Genomic DNA, 26,541 nt, shown 5'->3' with positions numbered 1-26,541 from the left:
TTAACTAATAATTCTCTTCATAGTCTTCCTTGCAATATTTCACATAATCCTCCTTAAAGAACTTCTTGCGGTCCTACTAGCGTAATCTGTTTATTACAATTCCTTTCAAATAGTTCAAATATTTACTCCGGTCTTCTAAGAATCTGGTCCCGCAGGTTTCAAATCCTTCCTGTTAATTTATCTAATTCTGCATAGTCCATTAATTTCATTTGCCATTCTTCCTTCGTCGGTAATTCTTCTTGCTTCCATTTTTGTGCCAATAATATTCTTGCTGCTGTTGTTGCATATAAAAACAACTTACAATTCTGTCTGTTAGTATCCTCCCCTACAATGCCAAGTAAAAATGCTTCTGGTTTTTTAGTAAATGTATATTTTAACATCTTTTTCATCTCATTGTATATCATCTCCCAGAACTTTTTCACTTTCTTACATTCCTACCACATGTGGTTAAAAGTTCCTTCTTTTTCTTTACATTCCCAACATTTATTACTTATTTTATACATTTTAGCTAATTTCACAGGGGTGATATACCACCTATACATAATTTTCATTACATTTCTTTGCATTGCGAGCAGTAAATTTTAATCTTTCTTTCTACAGTTTTTCCCAATCTTTTAACTGTATATTATACCCAAAATCTTTGGCCCAATGTATCATAACCGACTTTACCTCTTTATCTTTCAAATGCCATTTGAGCAGCAATTTATACATTTTAGACAAAATTTTATAATCATTATTCAATATTTCTATTTCAAAATTTTGATTTATTATAATCAAATCCTTTTTCCTTCAAAACCTGTTTAAACATTTCATCGACTTTGCAATAGTGCAGCCAATCATATCCTTTAACCTCTTCATAGGGTTTCAGTTTCCATTTACTTCCTTCCTTTTGTATTAATTTTTCATACGTGACCCAATTTTTACTCATATTTGTCTGTTCTACTAGGTGTTTATACCTATTCCATATTTCAAATAGAGATCTTCGGAATATATGGTTACCAAATCCTTTATGTGTAGCACCCTGCTTGTGGTTAACGCTTAGCTGGAATGAAATATTCAACGCAGCAATAGAGAAATTAAAATAGTAATTTATTTGTCAGACAAATAAATATGAGGCACAGTGGTATATGGTTACCAAGCTCTGGCCTGGCCTCTTGCCATTCTGGCCAGCACTTATATTTCCTTAATCCAGCCCCCTTGCTCCTCCTGTGGCTGCCTCTGTCCAATCAGCCTGGTTGAAATTCCTATTGGCTATTTGCTAGAACCAATCACAAAAGATACACCCATTTCCTTCTTGCCCTTTTATGGGAATCAAAAAGCTATATATTCTTCTATCTATAAATGACAAATAAGTAGTAATATATCTTACATGTGTCTCAACAAGGAATCTTAATTACCAGCTCACCTCTTGCCCTCCTTGCCCTATTGCCTTCCAAAACAGATGGTTAATCTTGAATTTTTATCTTAAGCATATGTCAAGGATTTTGAGTTCACATCAACATTGAGAGATCTCCTTCATTTGAAGGTTTCTAAACAAAAGGCCTGACAACCATATATCAGGAGTGCTCGATGGCGTCTCCTGTCTGGCAAGGGGGGGGGCTGGTGGCTGACTTAATTTCAGGATAGTTACAACTCTTACAACTATATGAAATAAGAATCTAGCATTTCTTAAATCCTTTGCATAATTATATTTAAACTAATATATTTAATACATAAATAACCTTTTAAAAGGAAAAGAAATCTTAAAAGGATCTTAGTTTAAGAAAGAAACAGCTTTAGAAAAGACTTCCCAAAAATGCTCTGTTTCTGCCAGCCAGACCAGTTGCTTTTTCACTGCTCTTGACCTTTTTAACCTTAGGAAGAAGATATGGCTCATTTTACTATTTATCCACCCTTAATTTGTAGGGTCAGTGTAACCTTGGCTCTCAGCCTGTAATTCCCTTTTTACGACTTTGAGAATTGTTTTCTGCTATAAATCAGGGGGGCCCCTTGTCTAGGAGAAAAACATTGCCAAGGTTCTTAGGCAGCTGGTCTTTTGCCTGGCATGAAACATTTGAAGATCTTTAAGCTCATTTTTAAAATACAAGCCCTGATTAAACATATAAGCTTTAATAAAAATGCAAGCTTATGATTAGATGCCTCATATGGACTTTTGTCTTGTTATACCATAAATATGCGTGCCAACCAAATCTATTATCATAACCCTCCAAATCCAACAAATCTGAATTTTCTAACAACATCTATTCCTTTAACCAATAGAGGCAAGATGCTTCATAATACAATTTCAAGTCTGGCAGGGTGAAGCCCCCTCTTTCTTTAGCATTTGTTAACAACTTACCGTATATTGAATTCTTGGTTTCTTCCCCTGCCAGATATAACTTGAAACCATCTTCTGCCATTCCTTAAAAAATGCTGCCCCCTTGATTTTTGAAATTGCTTGATATAAAAATAACATCTTTGGTAGCACATTCATTTTAATGTCAGAAATCCTTCCCTATATTTCCAGGTCTCTTTTAATTCCATTCCACACCAGTGTATAATTATTCTGGAAAAGGTCTATATTCTTTTATCTTAACCATATTCCTAAATATTTAACTTTTTTGACAGCTTCTATGCAAATCTGTTGCTGCAACATATCCACCAAGTCTTGTTTCATATTTTTAACTACCATTTTAGTTTTCTTTTTGTTCAATTTAAAACCTGCTACATGCCCGAATTGTTCTATCTCTTCTAATACTTCTTTAGCACTGGTTAACGTTTCTTCTATTGTTAATACCAAGTCATCTGCAAAGGCTTTCACTTTAGTTCCTTTCGACCGACTGAAATTCCTTTTATTTTTTCATTTCTCCTTATTGTCCTTAGGAAGACTTCCAGTACAAATTTGAATAATAATGGTGATAGTGAGCACCCTTGTCTTGTACCTTTTGTAATTTCAATATTTTCTGTTATTAAATTGTTTACTATCAGTTTTGCTTTTTGTCCTCCCAAAGGACAGGTAGACCTCCTATTCCTTCCCTCAGCCTTGCCCCAACCTGGCTCAAAATGAGGAGTGTGCAGCTGCACAGGTACAAGCCCTCAGTCAGTATGGACTTGGGAATTCATAAAGCTGAAGAAAACAAACCGGCCTGTGGTTTGCTTGTCTTCAATATGCAGCAGAAGCAAGAGAGGCAGTTCAGCCGGGAGGATAATATGTCCTGTGCTGTACACCATCCAATTCCCTCCACTAAAGTTCCTTTCATTGGCAAGAGGAAATTCCCTCATCAGCACTAAAATGCCTGAGAGGATTTGGATTCAGAAGGTGTACTGTGACGAACAACGTTGGTCTGGGGAGATTGGATCAGGTGCATCTGAATCATTGCCTGCTCGCCCCCAGCCCCCTTCCTAACCACAACAATTCCTCTGCCTTTTTTTCAGTACTAATCCTCCTATCCCTATAACACTTCCTTGTAATGGTACTTTCTTTTCAAATCTGAATGGAAGTTTGCATGCACAGCTTTGCTTTAGCTTTAATCACTGTACAACAGTGCTGGTTTTCAGTGCTTTAAAGCATAAATGTACATGCATAAATATCCAGAAGCAAATCATTCGATTAACTCAAGCAGGAACCTCACCTGGTATTATTCTTCTGCTTTCTTCACCATATCTACTTTGTGAATTCTTACATTTCTCTGGAAAAGGAACACAGAAAGGCAATGCATGTTTATGGGTGAAATGGGCTCTATGTTTTCCATTACTAATACAGGATGAGAAAGTAGCTATTATTATGCTATATTTTTAAGAGTGTGTGCCACATCTGAGAATCCTGGTAGTCTAAATGCAGAAGAGCAAAGGGAGGCACATTTCTCCAAAAGTGGTAGAGAAAAGACAGGTTAGCCATCCTATTCCTCCCCTCAGCCTTCGCCCAACCTGCCTCAAAATAGCCAAGGATGAGGGTTGTGCAGATGCACAGGCACAAGCCTTGGAGTTTTAAAGCTGAAGGGAACAAACAGGCCTGTAGTTTGGTTGTCTTCAGCATGGAGCTGAACTGGGAGAGGCAATTCAGCCTGGGGGATATGTGGACTGTAGGTGTAAGGAAGGGGCAACAAGGCGAAGTGGGACTGAGCCACAAAGCTCCTTGAGGGAGAATCAGAAACAAATACCAAACAGGGATACCAGATACCGTATTTTTCGCTCTATAGGATGCACCAGACGATAGGACACACCTAGTTGGGGGGGAGGAAACAAGGGGGGGGGGAAATCTGAATCCCAGAAGCCAGAACAGCAAGAGGGATCTGGCTTCTGGGATAGCCTCTTGCTGTTTTGGCTTCTGGGATAGGTGCTGGGATAGCTGGTCTAGCTTTGCGCGAAGCCTCCGCAGGGCAAGGGAAGCCTTCATCCCCGTGCCCTGCAGAGGCTTCTGGGACAGCCCGCCAAGCCTCCAGAGGGCGGAGGCTTTACGCCACTAACCCCAAGCTAGAACAGCGAGACGGAGCGCTGCGCAGCTTTGGGGACAGCCTTTGAAGCCTCCGCAGGGCAGTGGGGTAAAGGCAGGGCAGTGGGGTAAAGGCACCCCGCTGCCCTGCGGAGGCTTTGCACAGCTAACCCCGAAGCCTTTGGAGCACAGCGTGAGGTCCCGCTACGCTCCAAAGGCTTCAGGGATAGCCACCCAAAGCCTTTGGAGTGCAGCGGGACCTCGCACTGCGCTCCAAAGGCTTCGGGTTCCTTTCGCTGAAGCTGGGAGAGTCTTGCGCTCCCAGCTTCAGCAAAAGGAACCCGAAGCCTTTGGAGCGCAACACGAGGTCCCGCTGCGCTCCAAAGGCTTCAGGCGCCTATCCCTGAAGCCTGGAGAGTGAGAGGGGTCGGTCCAGGTTTCAGCAAAAGCAACGCGTAGCCTCCGTAGTGCGGAGGGAGTGCTCCCTCTGCGCTTTGGAGGCTTCACGTTGCTTTCGCTGAAGCCAAGGAGCCTGCATTCACTCCATAGGAAACACAAACATTTCCCCTTAATTTTTGGAGGAGAAAAAGTACATCCTATAGAGCGAAAAATATGGTAAATATTTGTAATTGAAACTGAGTGGGAGCTTACAATACTTTGCAAAACCGGGTCCTTCAAAATAAGAGTCATTGATGTATTTTAAAAATCAGAGAAACAATGGATGACACAAATGCACCTAAAACAAAAGCGTTTCCTTATTTTCATGAAATATTTCATATTCATTAATTTTGCTGCACAGGTTGAGCCAAATCTGAGAAGCATTTTGACCAAGCTCACAATGCAACATGAATGAAAGGGACAAGATATTTGCGAGGGGAGTCATTTTGGCAAACCAATAAGTGAACTGGAATAGGAATTCCTATCCCAGCCCCTAGCTTCAGAACATCTTTTAAAAAAGAGAGGCAAGTTTTAAAAGAAGATGCAATTTCCTCATGGTGAATACTTCTGCATTCTCCCTCTGAAACATTTATGGCATCATTTTGAGGGTTCGTTAACAACTTCTGAAACTAAACTTAAAGACCTAACCATGATTTCCCACCTGTAAACAAAGGGGAAATTGAAGAAATCCCACTCCTTTTATCAAACATATATTTACCTTTAATTAAACAAATCAATGTGGCAATGAAAGCAAAAATAAATATGATGGCTACTGCAAGCAGTGCCCAGGAAACAGAGGTCCAAGCAGAGCAATATGAGGGAGAGTTTTCTGCAAAACAGAAATGTCAAAAAAGTTGTTATTATTATTATTATTATTATTATTATTATTATTATTAATTTATTCACTCATTTATACCCTGCCCATCTGGCTGGGTTTCCCCAGCCACTCTGTGCAGCTCCTAACAGAATATTAAAAACACAACAAAGAAGGTACGTAGTAAATGAATTACATCTTTCTAGGCTGCATTGCCCCATATTTTCATTTTCAGTGTATCAGTTATATGGGACACTTAACAGAGTATAACAGCTCGGCCCAGGCAGAAGCAAATGTCTTTGCTGAGGACTTAGCATGCTCATCCCAATAGATTTTACCATGTCTCACATTTTGGGGCATTGCATGTTTAAATATGTGGACCGTGGCTAATGACAGACTCATGTCTCTTAGTTTCTCATTTCTCATTTCTCTAATCTCCCATTTGGCCCATTTTCTCATCAGTTTGTTTTGGAGAACTAGAGATATATAGATAGATATTCAGCACACGAATTTGTGCAGATTCTTGTGGATTTTTCCTAATACACATATTTTTCCTTACAAAAGCTGGCCTAGTATAATCTATTTATTATCTCCAGGTTCAATTCCTTTTCAAAGTATGGGAAGGCCCTATCAGAATGGGTGTCTTGTGGCCCCTTGTGATATGTGGACTCCATGTGAGTTGCAGAGCAGTCTTGTGAGGTATTGTGGGCCTATCTTACTGCAGTTGCTGCAGTTGGCTTCAGTTGCTGTGGCCAGCAGTTGTAGACAGTTTTGTTTTATCTGTCTGTTGGGCTCAGCTCCAGATCCTTGCCCTCTTCACTAATTCTAACTTGCTGATGGTTGGCTGTAGGAAATGTCTTGCCTTAGATATTTCTTTTCAGGTTGTGTTCTTCATATTTTTTTACCCCCAAAAAAGTTCAAAATGAGGGTTTTTTTAATTCTGTAAATAATGCAGCCATGTAAATAATCCAGAATGTGCTCTAGATCAAGGACTTCAAAACAGTTTATCCTTGAGTCCCCACCCCTCCCATTGGTGCTGTTTGTTCCTGAAGATGCTGCAAAAAACACCTTCAGGTCTGGTTGGGAAGGAGTTGGCAAGTCCTGTTCCCTCCCCTCATAATCTAGATTGTGATATGAAACACTGCAGCTGCTTTGTCTTCAGATGAAATGAGGCCTGTATAAGCTCAAGTTTTGAATATGTTTATGTGAATAATGTAGTTTGTATTTTGTCTCTTAATGACTTCAACAGGAAGTCACAAATAAACACTTTTTAAAAAAAGTTTAAAGTTCCTGATGTGTTTTAATGAGATTTAAAGTTGATCCTGAACTACAAAAAGGTATAGATTTAGTTGCTTGGATACCCTTAGCATCTGTAATAGGTGCATAGCCCTGAAAGCAGTCACAGGTTTCCTGATTCTGGTAACCTGATATATACATGTAAGGGTTCCTTGATCAGAATTATGGGAGGTGGGGGAAAGGCCCATTAATTTGTAGGAATCCATCAGCTATGAAGCAATAGGAGCCTCAAGCACATATGAAGTTCTGGTTCATAGCCTGCATTTAACTACGTTACCAAGTCTATGACAACACAGCACATTTCTGGTGTTTCTCTGAACCTTTTACCTAATAAAGACATTGGTGTTCCCAGGATTACAGCACAGAAGGAAGCAAAAATTGTACATTCCGTGAGAGCCAAGTCTCTTGTTCCTCTTCAAGCTGTTCTGATCTGAAATAACAGCAGCAATGCCAGCAAAAATAAATATGTGCCAATAACATGAAATGGCTTTCTGTAACATTCATGCAAATGCAAAAACAGCCCACCTGATTCAAAATTAAGGAAGAGCACATTTAACCTGTTTTGTATAACTGTAACTACCACAGCTATCTGCCTTTCTAACAGGCTGTTTCAGAGGGATCAAAAATTTCTGGGACTGACCTTTCACTGAGGATGAACTGCTATAAGAAAGGTGGGGAAAGCTTTTTTTATATAAAATCACCACCATAATCTCAATCATCTCCATCTTTTAAGAAAATAGTACAGTGGTACCTCGGGTTAAGAACTTAATTTGTTCTGGAGGTCCGCTCTTAACCTGAAACTGTGCTTAACCTGAGGTACCTCTTTAGTTAATGGGGCATCCCGCTGCCGCCGCACCGCCGGAGCACAATTTCAGTTCTCATCCTGAAGCAAAGTTCTTAACTGGAGGTACTATTTCTGGGTTAGTGGAGTCTGTAACCTGAAGCATCTGTAACCCGAGGCACCACTATATAAGCAAAAATAAGACAAACACAACCCATTTTACAAACAAGAGGTCACTGACACAAATAGTGCAACAAGGCTGGTACACATCTGATGATTACTCTGCAGCCAGTGCACTCCCACAGACGGTGTGAAAAGCCGTGTGCATGAAACCTTAACCACAAAATAGATCTACCCTGAACTTCCTTATGAAAAGCTGCATTTTGATGTGTTTTTTTCCCTCAGACCAGCTTCAAACTGAAATGAGAAAAAGAATGACATAGCTGCATTTTAAGGCAGTGATGCGTATACAACCAGAGTATATAACCATAACCACATTCAGGGGCGCCGACTTATAAAAAATATTGGGGGGGTGGGGGCCCATACCGACTTATAAAAAATATTGGGGGGGCCCAAGACCTCCAAACCGCTGCTGCTGGGGGAACGAAAGGGGCGAGCCCCGGGCTGCCCCGACCTTAAGTGAACCTGTGAGGGCCCGCCCTTTGCGACAGCCGATTGGCTGCCGCCGTGGGCGGTGAATATTAATGAGCTAGGGGGAATGCCCGCTTCTCGTGGGGCTGACGCCAGCCCCGCGAGATTGTTGATGGGTCGAGAGCCCGCTCAGGCCCCATGGAGTCGGCGCCTATGACCACATTTAACAATTTTCCCAGTAGAATTATAATACAATCTATTACCTTGTCAAGTGCTAAAAATGTACCTTGCATTTTTTATTGAAACCATGGTTTTTTGAGTCCCAGAAACTACCAGGAGGGGAAAAGTTCAATCAGTGACACAATTTAATATCCAAGGGTGTGTGAACTAATTTGCATATAATGGGAGGGAGACAAAGAAACAGGTCAGAATCCAAAAATATTTCATGAACTGCTCACTGCCCACCCCACTTTTAAACCATATATCACCCATTTTCATATTACTTGGAAAGAGAAAAGCAACAAAGGAAATGTACCTTTTCTTGAGCATCAGAAGTAATCCCAAAGTTCAGTCCCTGAAATGAGAATTGCATTTGACACGCAGGTTGTTGTGGCACAAATGAAAGTGAGAGTAGAGAGATCATAATGTGCAACATGACTTGAACATTGACCAGGAAAACCTAAGGATTAGTTACATATTAATCATCCAGCTATTGTACAAATACCTTTGTTTGCAAGAACTCCCTCTGACACACATGAAACTGGTTTGTAACTGAGAAAATATGCTAGCAGAAACCACCTGTCATTCTGTTGGGTAGCTTGTGTTTGAACAGAGAGCTGCCTGGGCCTGTGTGCACATTTGCAAATTGCAGACACTGTGCTGTGGCTCTCCACATGTTGCAGCAGTTCAACTTTCATCAGTTCCGGCCAGTATGGATGATGATGATGAGAATAGTTCAGGAACAGTTAGAAGAACCTAAATTAGTTTACCTAAGGGGTCCTTTTTTCTAAGGATTGGATCTGACCCTTGCCCCAACTCTCCAGATATGTTATCCTCGTGTCAAATTGTACTCAGTAGTTTATCAAGTACATTGGGACATTTTTGATAACTTGTTTTTTTAATTGATTAGGAGTAATATTATATGGAGAGCTGGAAAAAGAAATTTAACTTGCCATTTTCTCACTGCAACACTACAAATGTAGAAGGCACTGTTACTCCAAGGCTCTCTTCAAACTTCCTCACCTGCCAGGAAAACACTGTCCCTGACTGACCATGCCTGAGGCATGAATGTTTTCTTGTGCCCTCAGAGACTGCCTGGCTTGGGCAGATGCAGCCAACCAGCCCAGGACAAGAAACCCATGAAGCAGAAGCCAGGACAGCATCAAAGAACATTCTAATGTTATCTTCACTAATATATATGTATTTGTATTCACACTTTACCTCAGTGTTAGCGTTTTTGTACACATTATTTGTCTGGAGAATTGCATGGCAAAATTTGGAGCAGTGTGAATTTCAAAGGATGCCCGTGCTGTGGTTCTGACATTGTTTCAGAAAGCATGAATTTGGTAGGTTCGCCTTTAAATACAAATTGAATTGAATTCTTCCGCCATTCCTAGGCAGGAATCACTAGGCCAAGGTGCTCTATGGCTGGCCTCTTCCATGCACCTTCTGCTTTCTCCTCATTATGTTCCCCGTTCTCTCCTCCTTACCCCTGACCTCTCCCCAATTCTCCCCTCACTCCTTTATTTCTCACACATGTGTTCCCCCAATCCTCCACTTCCTAATGTGCTGCTGCTTCTTCCCTCTGAGGCTCTGACTCCTCTGCCAGCAAAAAACATCGAGGGGGGAGTGTTTTATGTGCATTTTCTGGTGTTTACGTTGCTGGTTTCCCCTAAACAGCTCCCCTCCATTTAAAAACGGAAGTGTTTCTTTAAAAGGAGGTTATCTCTTTGCTTGCTTCCTGCCCCACTCCCTGTGATAAAAAGGCAGAGATTAGTTGGATGGGGGCTTTGAGATGGGCTGCTTCTGTGCCACAATAGGAAAATGGAAAGTGGGAAATTTAACTGGCCACCTTATGATGAAATGGGAGGTTGGGTCATTGTGCCTAAACTGCTACCTATCCTAAAACTTTTATCTCAGAGTGCCACTATACCCGAATGGGTGAGTTCTGCATTATACCAAACCTTGAAAGTGATTCCTGTTTTTGTGGCGTGAGAATGAGGGGGAGGGGGAGCTTGTCGGTAAACAGTGCAAGCAAATGTGTATTTTGGTCATCGCTGCTGGAGAGGCGTGTGTGGCAAAACTGTCATTGCCCTATTGCGATAAACAAAGGCAGGAAACTATTGTACCGTTTGGTGGCTCATAGAGTGGTAGCACTGAATGGTCGGGTTATCGAGCACCCCACCATTAAGTTCAGCAAGGTGTCCCTCTACCGTGAAGATGGCATGCATCTTTCCAATGCAGGAAATGATGTTTGGCTGGATGATATAATTGATGGCATTAGGAATTTGTTGCAGGTGTGAGGGTATTGGCAGTGAGCCTTTTGGCTCGAGTGGCAGTTAGGCATTGGAATATTTCTGGAGAAGAGAAGAGGGGAGGTAGCATCATCACCTGCCCCGCATATTGAAGGGTATTCCATTAAAGGATTCAGGGGGGAGGCCCTGTCTGAAGCCTAGGGAGGTTAGGGTCTAAGGAACGACCCCTATCAGTGACCCCTGAGGGAGCTCCTAGTTGATGTGCATCAGCAGGACTCCCCCTACTGGTGATTAACCCTTTCCAGACTCCCTGCAGACAGGCTGGAGTCAGATATAGTCAGTTAAATCCAATGCCTAAGCCAATACCGCTCATCATCTGTAACCAATAAAGTTGTTGCCTTTTTTAGCCCATTAACTTTAAATACTGGTGTCTTTATTCAACCGGGGGGGGGGAACCTTGCCATGCGATGAGGAGGAGGGGGAGCTTGTCAGTAAACAGTGCAAGCAACTGTGTGTCCATCCACAAGTAAGCAGTACTGAATTCAATGGGGCTTACTCCCAGGAAAATCAAGGATTCCCACATGGTGGGGTCAATGTTGCCATCCTTCATGCCATGTTTGCAGACATCTTTGTAATGCAGAGTTGGTCTGTCAATGGACCTGGTGCCTGAAGACAGCTCCCTCCAGAGCACATCCTTAGAGATACTGCCATTTCCATTCTGTAGACGTGACCAAGCCAGCGTAGATGTCTCTATTTTATATGTAGTTGGCAAAGGTTATTGTGTGGTACAGGGCATATAAACTGCAGATCCGTATTAAGTGTACTGCTTCTGTTTCAAACTTTCATGCAAATTAGGAACAGGGAATGCTGTGCTACGCACAAAGCATCTCATTCTGAAGCGTAGGAATTGCTGTGTGAGCAGCAGAAACCTCTGTCCGGTTTGCACAAAGAGGAACTGCTGCTATATGTGTAATGATACTTCTGCTGGGGGTCTGCCTTTGCTGTGAGTATATTAAGGGTTAACAGGGAATCCATTTAAAGTGGAGTGGTTTATAATATAATATAAAGAATCATTTTAATTTATCTAGCCAATTGGTGCTTGGAGCATTTTAAAAACTGCAATTATATAATAGTCGGGATTATTATGAAAAAAGAACCACTCTTACAGAGTTGCTAAATTTCTTTCCCATCGTTGTCAGTCATCCAAGGACTTGGATACGAAAAGCAATTGCTGGAAAATTGTGAGTGGAGATTCCAAAAGTGCTACTGTAGTGAGGAGGTATTTAACAAAGGATGGGGAAAGTTTATAATTTATTTGAAAAGCTGTTGTAAACAACTACATACATTGGTAGGATTGACAAAAAACTTGTAGTAACAATTTGAACTATGGATTAAAGGATTTATAAAAATAGAGTTATGATAGAGTTGCAGAGGGGGAAATCATTACATTAAGATCCACAATGGGGAGAGGGAAGTCAGAAGGGATTGTATGGTTTTTTAAAAAATTCATTTTTTATGTAAAATAGAAAATACAAAAATAAAAATTATTTTAAAAAGTGCTACTGTAGAAATGGGACTTTGACTCTCCTCTCTTTGATCAAACATTCCAGTGTCATATTCCAAACTCCCCCAAATGTTCATATTAATTTTAGTGCATAGTAATGGGAAATAATAATGGGAAAATAAATGATATCACAGTATTTTTGCATCATATATTGAGTTGTGATTTCAGAGTAATGTAAGTCTTTATTTGTAGTGCAAATCTAAATATTCTCAAGGTTTCATGCATCTGAATGACACTGCTGCCTTTCAAAGAGGTCAAAATCAGTATTTCCTTGCTACTGAAAGCTTACTACAGTATGTTCACTTTTAAAGGTATTCATCTCACAAGGCAAGAGACTTGTCCCACCCCAGGTAAGTGTTGCTCTCATTGTGGGAGGTGTTGCCCTTTTTGCAAAAAAAAAAAAAAAATGCTTTTTCCACCTCACTGCTATTTCCACACCACCTCTTTGCCCCTATTATCCTGTTAATATAAGTGTGGGAAGTTTGGGAAATGGGTGCTGCCTTCTTAAAAGGGTAACATGTGACTTGGACCCTAAACAGACAGTCGGGAAAAACAGCTTTAGTTTTGTAAGGATTGTTTTTTGGTTTGCAAATAGCTCATCCAGTAGAAGTATATTTAAAGGGCCTTCCCTCTATGTAGATATTTAAAGGCAGCTAAGAACCAAATTATATGTACACATGTTTAACAGATTGGCACACTTCTAGTTTAGGCTAGAGAAGCTTGTTTATGAGCAGAATTATGTGCAATGGTGTAGCATGGTGGGGCACAGGGGTGGTTGCCCCAGGCACAAAATTGTTAAGGGCGCAAAATTCCAACACCCGGTACTGCTTCAACACAGCTGTGTGCTTCTATCACTGGGCTCCATTGAAAACGGCTTCTCCATGCGAACCAGAAGTGACCTCTGCTGAAAATGGAATGACTCTTCTTATCTCTGTGGCTGCGATCTCCTGGGTGATGTGGATGCCATTAGGCGGCTGAATGCACAGGTGTACTCCATCTATTTCCATCTCTCTACATGGCCCTGGGACCTGGCAACCCATGCTATGGCACTGACTATGTGAACCTCTAACAGAGTGGAATCTGAATATATTATCTATCTAGGTGTTTGTGGAGCACAGTCCACTTCATCAAGCACATGCAGTTCATACTGCTCTTGTCCTTCTGACTTGCACTCTTTATAAAGATTGGAGAAGTACAGTTATCACTCCTCTATTATTGTCCATTCCTGGGGACCCAACCACTGTTATAGTGTCCTTTCTCTTGGCAGACCAAGATAAGCAGCTGACAGCAAAGGTTGCAAGGTTTTTAGCTGGGGCAATTAGAATAAGATCCATTATTTGACTATTTACCTTTATCCTCTGTAAACCACATTTTGTTTGTTTTATTGCAATGGCTGGTGGCTGATGCAAATAAAGATTCATTCATTCATACTGCTGATGGCAGTGCAAGAGGTTATTAGAAACACGTGACTAGTTAGTATTGATTAATAAGAACTCTTGCACCATAGCTATATAGGTGAATGCCAATATACTATTAGAGGAGTGCTAGTAATATCAGCTGTGTCCTAATTCAAGGTACACAATCATACTCAAGTTAAAAAAAAAAACCTAAGGTATTCATCTCACAAAGCAACAGACTTGTCACACCCCAGGTAAGTGTTGCTCCCATTGTGGAACACAGGGAGAAGGAGTTTACCCTTCTGCCCCATCATGGTCCCAATATCACTTAGCAAATAGCATAGCTGCTATTTGCATTAGAAGCTAATTTCCATTTGGTATGAATGGGAACTTTCTTCCTGATGCAAATAGCAGCTCCAGAGGAATGTTTGGGAAGAGAACAATGAGAGGAGCTGCTCACCACAGTACAAATCCTGACTGGAGTCCCCATTGATTGGAATTTTGCAATTTCAAAACAATATGCTGTGTTATGTTCAACAATATCATGAGTTGTCTGGAAAAAAATATACACTGGCTTTAATGGATTCCTGGCACAGGAAATGGACTGAAAATTATAAACTAGTCAAATGCTACACAAACTTTCATATGTGTATGCAATTAAGTGGGTTGTTTTCTCATTCCTACAGGTACTCTTACCAAACCAAACATATTTCTGGAAACCTCACCCAGTGATGAAGCAGATGAAGTTTTGGTTAAGTGTCAAATACCACCAGTCTCTCCTTTTACCAGAATTATTCTCTGTGAAGACGGGGTAGAAATCAAAAGTCAGAAGCAAAAGGATGCAATATTTTTATATAAATTCTCTTATAAAATATTGAGAGCAAGTACAAGACAGCTTTCTTGCATGTACCAGAACAAGGATAAAAACAACCAGGTGAATAATTCCTCTCCAAGTGATGCCATGAACCTTTATGTTTCAGGTAAGAAAACTACAAATGAAATAGTTTTTATAGAAAACTGTAATTTTCTTGGTGAATCAAGAATGGAAATTTTCTATTGTGATACATTAATGCTACCCAAAATGCTTTGAGTTTATTTCCTTCGGACTTCAACTACTTTGATTGCTGCTGATTCCTCCTCCTCATTTCTGGTTTTTTTTTATTTTTTAGAAAGGGGGACTTGGAGAACAGGCTTCAATGAAGATTTTAGGATACATGCAGGTAATTATGCTAATTAGGCACTCTCCTCTCAAACTGAGCCATGGCAATCCTAGCTCCTTATTAGAAGGAATGACTGTAACAAGTGAGAAGCCACAGCAAAGAATCTAAGGTAAACCTCTCCCCTAACATTAGGCTTATAGTGCTGTTTAGGGCTTGTGAGTAGGAAAATTACACCTTTGTATTTCTCATCCTTCAGAATGCTTAGGTTCAGGGGAAACAGCCCCTGTCTGTTACCCGCAGCCCTGCCTTTACTGCTGTTTATGTGGGAACAGTTTCTGCTAGTCATCCCAGCATAATTCTCCCTACAGGATACTTTAAAGTGTTAGGGGCTCAAGAGGCTTTGACAGCCTCATGGTCCTGGAAGCCAATAAATAGTCTCAGTTCTCATTTCATGTTTTATAAAAAATATACCCACTTCTGCATACCTGGGAAGTCCCAGAGTGCACTGAAGCCACTACTTTAAATGTGGGTGGCCCTGTTTCACTTTCAAAATATGTAGAATCATGAAGTTTGAACTTCAAATACAAAACAATGACAATGATAATACTTTAACAAGCCGAGCAGGAAATGAGTCCATTCTTAACCTCAAATAAAGTGGCTCTAGTAATAGATAAACACATATACCCTACCAACAATATCCAACAAGTCCACAGGTCACATACACGTTAGAGCTGCCTATTGTAAATCTTACATAAGCACATAGGCTGGATTTCACCAGCTGTTTAGCTGAAAGCCTTGTTAGTTACTGGGTGCGTGGCATGTCATGATACCATAGAGCAAAGGTGAAGAAAATAAAAGTTCTAAAGGAACCTTTGAGAACCGTATATCTGAAAGATGGATGGTGGAAAGGGGAAGTTACTGGAAAGTCTTGCACAACAACAAAAGACAGAGTGTTTTTAGAAGTAGAGATTTAAATATACTGGTAAAGTGTAAGAGAGTGGCACAGCTAAATCTGTCATACGGGTATAAATCAGCCTTCCCTAACCTGATAGCCTTCAGAAGTTGTTGGACAAAAGCTCCCATCATCAGTGAAGTTAACCTGGCACCGTCATTAACATCCATTTGTTTTTGGGATAGAACTATTCCCCCAGGTATTTGATAGAGTCTTATGATTCTGCTGTTTATTGATTGTATAGGTAAGTAGGTATAGTAGGTAAGTAGGTATAAGAATGCAACCTAAATTAGTCAGCAACTAACCCATTATGTTCAGTACCTCCTATGCAGAAAGCACAAAGGGCATTTCTTTCCTTCAGCTGCTCTAAATGATATTGTAATAAATGTGAATCATTTTTAACACCTTGGCTGATCTTCAAATAGGCAGTAACTCCTATGTGATTATACCTTTGCAAGCACCATAGAAATAGAGTGAATTCTCAGCTACAGCAGAAGTGGTAAGAAATGCAATTACATCTTTCACATTTATAAAGTTATGCACTTTTATCCAATTCACAGGTGCCTCAAATAATGCAGGTTCCTTAGGTAAGTGAGTTTTTACTCTAAAACCTAAATGCCACAGGATTCTTGCTGTAAGAATCCTGTGGCCTTCTTTGACTTTTGGATGAATTGATGTTCTATCACTGGGTGAAGATGCAAAAGTCCTGTGAATCACAGAGCCCAGCAGGCACTGCTATCTATTCCAGGGCTCCTGAAAGCCACTGAGAAGTCCCCATGCAGAATCCCTTATGCAATGATACTCTAGCAGGAAGAATCGGAAGGGATGATTCTCATCTCAAAAGGAAAGAAATCATATAGGTCATTTTGAAGCCATAGATTATACAGTCATATCTCGAGTTGAATGTGCTTCGGGTTGAGCACATTCGAGTTGCGCTCCGCGGCAACCCAGAAGTAACGGAGTTCGTTACTTCCGGGTTTTGCCGCTTGCACATGCGCAGATGCTCAAAATGATGTCACGCACATGCGCGGAAGTGGCAGAACGTGACACACGCATGCACAGACGCACCATTGCGTCTTGCATTCCATTCGGGATGCAAACGGGGCTCCGGAACGGATCCCGGTCACATCCCGAGGTACCACTGTAAAACCTAAGTGATCAGAGACTGGGAGATTGCTTATAAATTTGTAAAAGGCAATACAAATTGAAAAGTAAAAAAAAAAGAGAGAGAATTTTTGTATAACCCATTTGCTTTCAATTCACAGGTTTTGAAATTTCCTTAGGTAAGTAGTTTTTAATCTATTCTAGGGTTGAATGTGGCCATATGCCCTTTGAGGCAACTTTTTGAGGGTCACATGCCATTGGTGGGTGAAACCAGAAGCAAAAGTGGGCAGAACAACACATTTGGATTTTATCTTTCTATGCACACACACCTGACTCTACAACCAAGGCAGACAAGAAGCATTAGAGTTCAGTAATACATTCCAGGCAGCCAAGAATCACTCAAGGGGGTGCAAAGCAGGGCTGGCGAGGGTTGTGGCCTGGGGAACACCCCTAGGGCTAGACATTTAGCCCTTGCACCTGAGGTTTCCCCAACCCAAAGCCTAGTACATCTATTACTTGTTACCAGACTCTTACTTGCAAACCTCCCTTTTCCCATGAGTTGCTCTGTTATAAGTTCCACAGCAGCAGACACACTGTATCATAAGCATGTTTCAGTGAGCATGTCTGAAATCACAATAATCAAACTTTGGGTACTCCATGCCACATTTCAGAAATCTGGACAAATCAGCTTCTTGTGAACTGCCCTGAGATCTTTTGATGAAGGGAAGTATATAAATCTAACAAATGAAAATAAAAACTGTTCTTTTTAGCAATTCAGACTTTCAGGGTTTACTATCATTGAATGTTGCTTGATGTATCCACCTTTACTATGCATGCACCATTGTATAACGCATTTCCTTTTGCTGTCTTAGCTTTTCCATCCTTTGAATAAAGTGGATTGATGCATTCATTATTTTTTTCCTGCCCTTGGCATTAGGATTTGGAATTACAACTGCTTCCATCTTTATCTGTGCTGCACTGTTTTATGTGCTGGAGAAAAGAGGTAATGTTCAAGCAAAATATAGCAATCATAATTAAAACTAACTACTAAAATAACGCAGGTGGCGCTGTGGGACGCAGGTGGGACGCAGGTGGGACGCAGGTGGCGCTGTGGGTTAAAGCCTCAGTGCCTAGGACTTGCCGATCGAAAGGTCGGCGGTTCGAATCCCTGCGGCGGGGTGCGCTCCCGCTGCTCGGTCCCAGCGCCTGCCAACCTAGCAGTTCGAAAGCACCTCCGGGTGCAAGTAGATAAATAGGGACCGCTTACCAGCGGGAAGGTAAACGGCGTTTCCATGTGCGGCTCTGGCTCACCAGAGCAGCGATGTCACGCTGGCCACGTGACCCGGAAGTGTCTCCGGACAGCGCTGGCCCCTGGCCTCTTAAGTGAGATGGGCGCACAACCCCAGAGTCTGTCAAGACTGGCCCGTACGGGCAGGGGTACCTTTACCTTTTACTAAAATAAACCCTCTGCGATCCTGCCTTGCTAGGATTTATGTTACAACCAACTTACTTCAGTATAGTCTTATTGCACAGTCTATTTCTCTGACAGTGGTGGGTGTGGATGATGCCTCTGTCTTGACACTGTGCACACGTTCATTTTATTGCTTGATTGCACCTGGATGGGCAACATATGCATAATAATGTTCCTGCATGCTGTCTGCATGTCCACTCCAGCAATCACACTGCAAGGTGTGTGCACATATAATGAACAAATGTCATGTTGAAGGAATGACCGCTACTGTTGCTGATATTGGAGGAACAAGTGGGATGATGTCCCAGGGAGGGGCAAGTTTTGAATAGCTGTCCAGAATTTTCCCCATTTATGTCTGCCGCCTTATGGTTCAGTGTGTCTTATAATTGTGGTGTTATGTCATAGCAGCTATGAAGAGATTGATCTAAGATGATCCAATGTACACTGTATCTCTCTCTCAGGTATAATCCAATGGAGAGCAACCAGGTAGGTGTAATGAGACTTTAATAATTATGCCTTCAATTCAGTAAAGTGTGATTCTATATGCAGGAAATATAGTAAAGCACCTTTGTTCTTTAGAACAGCATATTCTGGGCAACAGTTTCTTTGCTGGATATCGGTCATGCCTAAACTTGCTTCATATCGTAACTGGAACTAATGCTTTCATATCTTCTCCTGGGTTAAATAGAAATTAGGGTACTCATTTGCAAGCAGAGACAACTTCCTCTATTCCTCACAGTAATAAAATTGGAGAAGAAGTAGCAAAACCTGATGGGTAAATTCAGACAGTCATTTTTAAAAATGAGTTAATATAGTGAAGCGCCTGCTCTTTTAAGAAGGGTCAGACAAGATGTTGTATGGGGGCAGTTTGTTCTCCACTTGAGCTGGGGCTCTTAAGTTTCTTTCCACTCTTTAATACTTGTTTTGTGAGCACAACACCCATAGGTAGATTTAGGGAAGTGTGGGAAGCTGATTCTCCATGGGAAGAGAGAGAATTTGGCTTTAAATGAAGTTGCCTGCTGGAATGTTATTGCAAGATACATTAAGATACCACTGTATTGGTACCTCGGGTTAAGTACTTAATTTGTTCCGGAGGTCCGTTCTTAACCTGAAACTGTTCTTAACCTGAAGCACCACTTTAGCTAATGGGGCCTCCTGCTGCCGCCGCGCCACCGAAGCACGATTTCTGTTCTCATCCTGAAGCAAAGTTCTTAACCCAAGGTACTACTTATGGGTTAGCGGAGTCTGTAACCTAAAGCGTATGAAACCCAAGGTACCACTGTACTGCTTGATTATAGAAAAAACCTCAAAGGAGTTTACAAAAGAGATAAAACAATAAAATTTACAGCAATAATTTAAAGTATACAAAAAGTTAAAACAGTAATAGATTGAAGCTAATTAAAACTCACACCAACTCTCTAAACTTTTTATGTCTGTCCACATACACATTTGAAACTAAAGAACTTCTCTCTGCCCCTCCAGCTTTATATATCTCACAAATCTTTGCTTTCCACAGACATCCAAAAAGAGAAAACCAAACACGTAAGGATATGCTTTATCATCTCTCTCTTTCTCTTCCTGTATTGTCTAGACTGGAGCATGTAGTCAAGTGATGTGAGGTCTAACGCTTGCTCACAAGCAAGCCAGCTGAATCTACTGTGCATTTCCCTTATGTCTTCATGTTGCAAAGGGAAGCATGAACGGGCAGAATTGTGTGGTAGGGAGCTGTGGCTCTCCAGATGTTGCTCTATGATCATTGACCATACTGAACTGGATTGATGCAAGCGGGTGTTCAACCATGTCAAAACTTCCCTAATAAGCTTGTGAGCCCTCCTTGCCACTACCACTTCCCTCTCTCATAAGAAAAAGGAGTTAACATGCAGTGGGAAAGAGCATGGTTCCTATATTTGATATCCCCACCCCTTCCAATGCGGCCAGTACATGCCAAATTGAAGAGGGCCTGCTCTTTAAAATCCAAACATGGGTTCTTGCATGGTAGAGCACCCTTCCTTGAATTAGTGTGCCATCACTGGTACTCCTGTATCCCTGTTATCCCTGTTACAATCTAGGCTGAGGGGGGAATGAGATTAGAGACCACTGTTTGGGCAGGGTCAAAGATTGTTTTATAGTTTTCATCCTAACTATTACTGCTAACCCCAGTATTGCTTTTCTCCCCAGAAGGACAACCAGTTGGTTCACTGAATGATGAATCAGAGCAGAATCCCTTGCATGTTTACTCAGACATAAGCCTCAGTCCGGTCAGTGGGATTTACTGCCAGGTGAGTATGCGTAATGTTGCAGTCTTGGTGAATTGCAGAGCAATTCTCATCAGACCGATCCCCCAAACCTATAACAGTATTTTTCAGACCATTTGGTACATTGTGGGTACTTCCGTATGTTTCCATCTCTTTTAGCTCCAAACTGGACTTGACTGAGCAGCTGCATTTGTTTATGACATGCATCTACACATTCACATAGAAACGGTGGATGTTTCATTTTTACAACTCTTGTGAATTTAGGTTGTGATCCTGTGTGCATTTACCTGTTGTCCATCCCCACTTGGGACATGTATAGGATTGCATTCCAAATCTGCATGCTGGCATGCTCCTGTTTGCTGGTGGTAGTTTACCTCTCACTGGTTACTCCTCCTCTATGTCTCCCCCATCCCCAACTCACACACACCATTTGGTGTGTTTCAAAGAGGAGAGCACCAATATAATCTGGCACTTTTTCCTCCCAAGGCAGAGGCACCCAAAGGAATTTTGCATCCAACCTATAGCCATGTAAGCTTTAAGAAGAGACAGGAAGCTCATCCTGCTCTGGGAAGGTTCTATGAGGTCAGTATATACTCAGATCATGCCCTAAAATTAATCTATATGTATGAATTTTTAACACAATTTATTTTTGAATAGCTGTGTGTTGATCTTGGAAAGCTCTGTATGCAATGCTTTGCAGGTGTTGCAGAGCCTGGCCTTTATCTGCCCCACACCTGACGTTATATATGATGTCAGGTGTAGGGCATATAGGAAGGACTTGGGGGCCTAATAGGCCCATAGATAAGAGATTCGGTAACACTGTTATATCCTATTGTGAACATCTCTAATTGAGTCGGTGCAAAGTTGGTGTGTGGAAATCACGTGCTGATGTTTTATCCACATGCCTGAGATTTTATTTATTCATAAGAAATATGTATGGCAGAGTTTCATTTTGTGCTTTTCTTTTCTGTTTTGCTTCCTAGGAAGAAGTATGATTTCCAGATGTGGGGCTTAACTAATACAAACTACTCCAAAACCTAAATCTCAATATCCTGAAAAGTATTCACATTTCTACGGCATGGAAGATTCTGCATGTTGAACTTATGCATGCAAAGATTACCAATTCTTTACAGCAGATTCTGTGAGGCGTCTTACAGTTTTTGAATTTTTCATGTTGTTCATTGTTGTTGTTTAGTCGTTTAGTCATGTCCGACCCTTCGTGACCCCATGGACCAGAGCACGCCAGGCACTCCTGTCTTCCACTGCCTCCCACAGTTTGGTCAGACTCATGTTTGTAGCTTCGAAAACACTGTCCAACCATCTCGTCCTCTGTCGTCCCCTTCTCCTTGTGCCCTCCATCTTTCCCAACATCAGGGTCTTTTCCAGGGAGTCTTCTCTTCTCATGAGGTGGCCAAAGTATTGGAGCCTCAGCTTCACAATCTGTCCTTCCAGTGAGCACTCAGGGCTGATTTCCTTCAGAATGGATACGTTTGATCTTCTTGCAGTCTATGGGACTCTCAAGAGTCTCCTCCAGCACCATAATTCAAAAGCATCAATTCTTCGGCGATCAGCCTTCTTTATGGTCCAGCTCTCACTTCCATACATCACTACTGGGAAAACCATGGCTTTAACTATACGGACCTTTGTTGGCAAGGTAATGTCTCTGCTTTTTAAGATGCTGTCCAGGTTTGCCATCACCTTTCTCCCAAGGAGCAGGCGTCTTTTAATTTCGTGACTGCTGTCACCATCTGTAGTGATCATGGAGCCCGAGAAAGTAAAATCTCTCACTGCCTCCATTTCTTCCCCTTCTATTTGCCAGGAGGTGATGGGCCCAGTGGCCATGATCTTCGGGTTTTTTTTGATGTTGAGCTTCAGACCATATTTTGCGCTCTCCTCTTTCACCCTCATTAAAAGGTTCTTTAATTCCTCCTCACTTTCTGCCATCAAGGTTGTGTCATCTGCATATCTGAGGTTGTTGATATTTCTTCCAGCAATCTTAATTCCGGCTAGGGATTCATCCAGCCCAGCCTTTCGCATGATGAATTCTGCATATAAGTTAAATAAGCAGGGAGACAAAATACAGCCTTGTCGTTGTTACGATAATGAAGCAATGCAGCTGCAAAGTCCTAGCTTGAAGTGTAAACATGATGGGAATGTTGGGACTGCTGTGAAACCTGCAAAGGCTTTGATGGCACTAAAAGCCACACCAGAAGTGGAAAACGCTTTTATTTTGGACACTGGAGCAACGCAACACATGACATCTCACCGAGAACTGTTTTCAACGTTTAAGAAGCAAAGCTTCACTGTGAAACAGGCCAATGGCCAGGAGCTGGAAGCGACCGGATTTGGAACTGTTTATCTTGAAAGTCTGAACTTGACTATTAACAATGTGTATTTGGTTCCTGATTTAAAGTTCAATCTGCTGAGTGTTTTTCGCAGATCACAAAGAAAGGACTGACTTTGTCCTATGATAGAGAAAGCTGCAAAATCTACAAAGATGGAGAGCTGTATCTTTCTGCCAAAGAGAAAGATGGACTGTATTTGTTGACTTTTGATCAAAATGATTGCATAAAGTGTGATGCATCTGAATCTAACATGATCTCTCTTGCAGGTATGGCGAAAGACGTCCAGAAGGCGACGAGAGTTACCAGTGCATTTCAGCGATTGTATGCTGATATGATTGGTCCTCTAGCCCCATCTAGAGGCAATGCAAGATATTATCTTGTGTGTGTGGATTATTTCACTCATTATGTATGGATTTACATATTGCAGAAACCACAAGAAGCCTTAGAAAGGTTTAAAGAGTTTTGTGACAAGGTTAAAACTGTTCATGATGCTAACATTGATTGTCTTTTCACAGATGAAAAGCCAGTTTTTCTTTTACAGGATTTTCAGGATTTCCTGGATAAGAAAGGAATAAGGCACAAGACTGCTGTTTCAGCAGAAGCATGGAACAAAAGTGTCTGTGTGCAAGTGAACAAAGAATTGCAAAAAGGGATGAAGGCACAATTGCTGAGTTCACATTTGCCACATGAGTTTTGGGCGGAATCGCGAATGTGTTTTTGTTACACGTGGTTGAGAAAGGTTTCAAAAGGTTTGGGATGTTCTCCTTTTGAAAAGCTATTTCACACAAAACCTTCTGTAGCCCATTTTAAGGTTTTTGGGTCCCAAGTCAGGACTGAAGCTCCAGGTGGAGTAAAGAATGCCAAAGGCATTTTTGTGGGTTATGAAAAGGGTCTCTACAGAGTAATTTTGTCTGAATCTGGTCAGGTGATTCTCACAAAATTTCTAGAGAGTGCTCCTGAACAGGAGAGAGTAATTGTTCACACATTTCCCACTGAGGACAATTCAGATGATGGTGATGATTTTACTGACTACAGTGGTACTGAGAGTGACAGTGATAGCTCAAAGAGCTCAGTTGACAGTCATTGAGAGGAAATCTCACACCTTAGACCTTCACAGGTGGAAGACGAACCACTATTTACTATTGGAACTGATTCTCCAAAGAGTCCTGAGACTGAACCAGTGAGCAGAGAGGATCAGCAACTCATACGCAGGTCCGAGAGAGTTACAAAGGGTGTACCAACCAAGAGGTATTCAAAAGAGTTTGCTAACTCAGCTGTCGCATGTGTTACTATTGTTAACAACTCAAGACAGGTTGAAGCTGTGTCTAAGTCAGAGACAAAGACACAACAGGGAGTTGCTAAGCGTAACACTACATTCCCTAGCCAAGGTAATGCAGATGCACTCATTCCTTGGAAGTCAGACAACCAGAGAGGTACACTGGGGAAACCAGTGGCGGGTAGTTCCAAGGGTGGAACTGAAACAACAGGGGAGTGTTATATGTATAACAACTGTTTGTTTTCTTCTCTGGATCAAGCTATGTTCGCAGCGCACATTGATTCTTATGGGGGAGGATGTTACGATAATGAAGCAATGCAGCTGCAAAGTCCTAGCTTGAAGTGTAAACATGATGGGAATGTTGGGACTGCTGTGGGAACAGAGGGGCAGTCATTTCACAGTGCGCAGCACCGGAATTACCTCAGAGTGTAATATGAGCTGTACAGGATGTACAGGAAGTTTTAGTTTCAACACTGCTGGAGTATGGAGAGAGCAGTCATGATTTCTGTAACGCTGCAAAGACAGAAATAAAAGCATGTAAATACGTTTCTATCTCTTTCCCCTGCCTGGGGGAGGCAGGAAAGAGGGGTGTGTTCTTCTCACGTTTGAGAAGAATCGCCGATCGAGACCTTGCCTGCGTCTGCTGGGGAATGCAGCCAGGGAGGTCAACAGGAATTCAAGCTGGGTGCCTGGACTGCTGCCAGCTTCTCGTGAGAAGGGCTTGAACTTCCAACAGTCGTACTCCTTTCCCAATTTTGAACCAATCAGTTGTTCCGTATCCAGTTCTAACTGTAGCTTCTTATCCCACATAGAGATTTCTCAGGAGACAGATGAGGTGATCAGGCACTCCCATTTCTTTAAGAACTTGCCATAGTTTGCTGTGATAGACACAGTCAAAGGCTTTTGCATAGTCAATGAAGCAGAAGTAGATGTCTTTCTGGAACTCTCTAGTGTTGTTCATTATACAGATTCATTATGTTAACCAGAAACTTTGTATGTTCCCAGGAAGGAGAGGCCCACAGACATAAACTACAGACATAAGCTGTTAATTAAGAGTAAGGGGTTTGTCATAACCTTAAGTAATATAACTGTTCAATTAAAATTATTTTGATTTGGGCTTCTTGGTGTGTTTCTTCAAGGAAATTGCGTGCTCAGGCTCCACCTACCCTCCCCCTCCCCCTACCTCCACATAGAATAACCAGACAGGACAACATATTTGGGGGCAAATAAGGCCATGACTTTATGGATTACAGATGTAGAGGTTTGGTATAGGCATTGAGTATAACTGTTGACTTCCAGCCCAGAAGAGTCCTATGACATACATCAAATAGGAATACTGCCGTGGGATCGCCAATTTGAGAAGTGCTGTGGCCCAAGCCCCCACCTGGACCTCTGGACAGAAGCAAGTCCTCCCAGATCCCTTTAACAGCATACCCTCTCCTTTGGAGGGGTAGGCAAAGGTTACAACCTCCCCTCCAGCCAAGACTAAGATTTATTCAATGCCTAAATTGCCATACGTTGTGGCAATTTCTATGAGGTAGGTGAAAACCACCAAACGGGAGCCAATTGGCCTGGTAGGAGAATTCCTGTCCAGGACCGAAAATGGAAACCAACAATATCCAAGTACCAAACAAGCTTAATAATGGTGAGGAGGTAAATCTGGTGGTCCATCCCCCAGGAATGTCCTGCTTCCAAGCCTGCTTGCGATTGTCTGAATTTTCAGACGGGCTTGGATTCCAACCAGTGAAGAGAGCCGATAGGCTTCTCCACCAGCAGGAGACTACTGTAAGAGGTATCCATCAGCGGATCTCATTGGGGGCAGTGGAGCCATCCTGCAAAGCCACCGCTTACCAGTTCAAGGGTTCAGGTGCTGTCTGTAGATGTGACATGAAGGCTGCCAACATTAACCCCGCCACATGGGAATCCCTTGCAGATGACCGCAGTGCCTGGAGACAGACAGGTTGTGCACAGCAGTGACCAGAGGAGGAATAACCAGTAGGAGGAGCACAGAGAGAATAAACGCCATGGAGCCTCTACAGCAGCACAACTACAGGAAGCAGAAGTAGGGTAGAAGTAGTATTGTAGCAAGCAAGGCAATAAACACATTCACTGCATTAATTCGGATTGCCTGGTCTATCGTGATTTAGAATAAATGAGCTGTGTGCTTGAATAAGCTGCAGAATCTCCTCCTTTAATGCTAGTAGTATAAACA

The 26,541-nt window shown here is 41.8% G+C and overlaps 2 protein-coding genes across 12 annotated transcripts in view; one reads left to right on the top strand and one right to left on the bottom strand.

Annotated features, from left to right (window-relative positions):
• LOC307201449 (butyrophilin subfamily 3 member A1-like) overlaps positions 1-8,972 on the bottom strand; it is a 77,421-nt gene extending 68,449 nt beyond the window's left edge. For 2 of the 3 annotated variants that reach the window (XR_013832713.1, XR_013832714.1), the window contains exons 1-4: positions 8,867-8,971; positions 7,287-7,389; positions 5,568-5,678; positions 3,612-3,668 (exon numbers count right to left, since the gene is read on the bottom strand). Coding sequence is in view for 1 of the 3 variants with exons in the window: in XM_079950683.1 (XP_079806809.1) it covers positions 3,612-3,668; positions 5,568-5,678; positions 7,287-7,299 (181 nt within the window). In the remaining 2 variants the exon portion in view is untranslated. Of the gene's footprint in view, positions 1-3,611; positions 3,669-5,567; positions 5,679-7,286; positions 7,390-8,866 lie in introns of all 3 variants that reach the window. The other variant, XM_079950683.1, reaches the window with a different exon arrangement.
• Positions 8,973-11,391: 2,419 nt separating this feature from the next.
• LOC307201715 (uncharacterized protein) lies at positions 11,392-25,445 on the top strand. Of its 9 annotated transcripts, none has more exons than XM_079951029.1 (13): positions 11,394-11,808; positions 12,681-12,719; positions 14,453-14,746; positions 14,936-14,986; positions 16,439-16,465; positions 17,144-17,161; positions 17,914-17,985; positions 18,915-18,939; positions 19,970-19,995; positions 20,632-20,732; positions 21,195-21,290; positions 21,692-21,897; positions 25,298-25,445. In XM_079951029.1, the coding sequence occupies exons 1-12, from the start codon at positions 11,778-11,780 to the stop codon at positions 21,701-21,703; spliced, it is 792 nt and encodes a 263-aa protein (XP_079807155.1). In that variant the 5' UTR covers positions 11,394-11,777; the 3' UTR covers positions 21,704-21,897; positions 25,298-25,445. The 9 variants fall into 9 exon arrangements, with proteins under 9 accessions (XP_079807161.1, XP_079807155.1, XP_079807160.1 ...); XM_079951034.1 differs by lacking the exon at positions 11,394-11,808 and adding an exon at positions 20,868-20,936 and having other exon boundaries at positions 11,915-12,719; XM_079951035.1 differs by lacking the exon at positions 12,681-12,719 and having other exon boundaries at positions 11,392-11,808.
• Positions 25,446-26,541: the final 1,096 nt, after the last annotated feature.

The sequence above is a fragment of the Podarcis cretensis genome (assembly GCF_951804945.1).
Source record: "Podarcis cretensis genome assembly, chromosome: 13".
In the NCBI taxonomy this organism is placed as follows: domain Eukaryota; kingdom Metazoa; phylum Chordata; class Lepidosauria; order Squamata; family Lacertidae; genus Podarcis; species Podarcis cretensis.
Note: the sequence above shows the minus strand (reverse complement) of the source record. Positions and strands in the feature narration are given on the sequence as shown.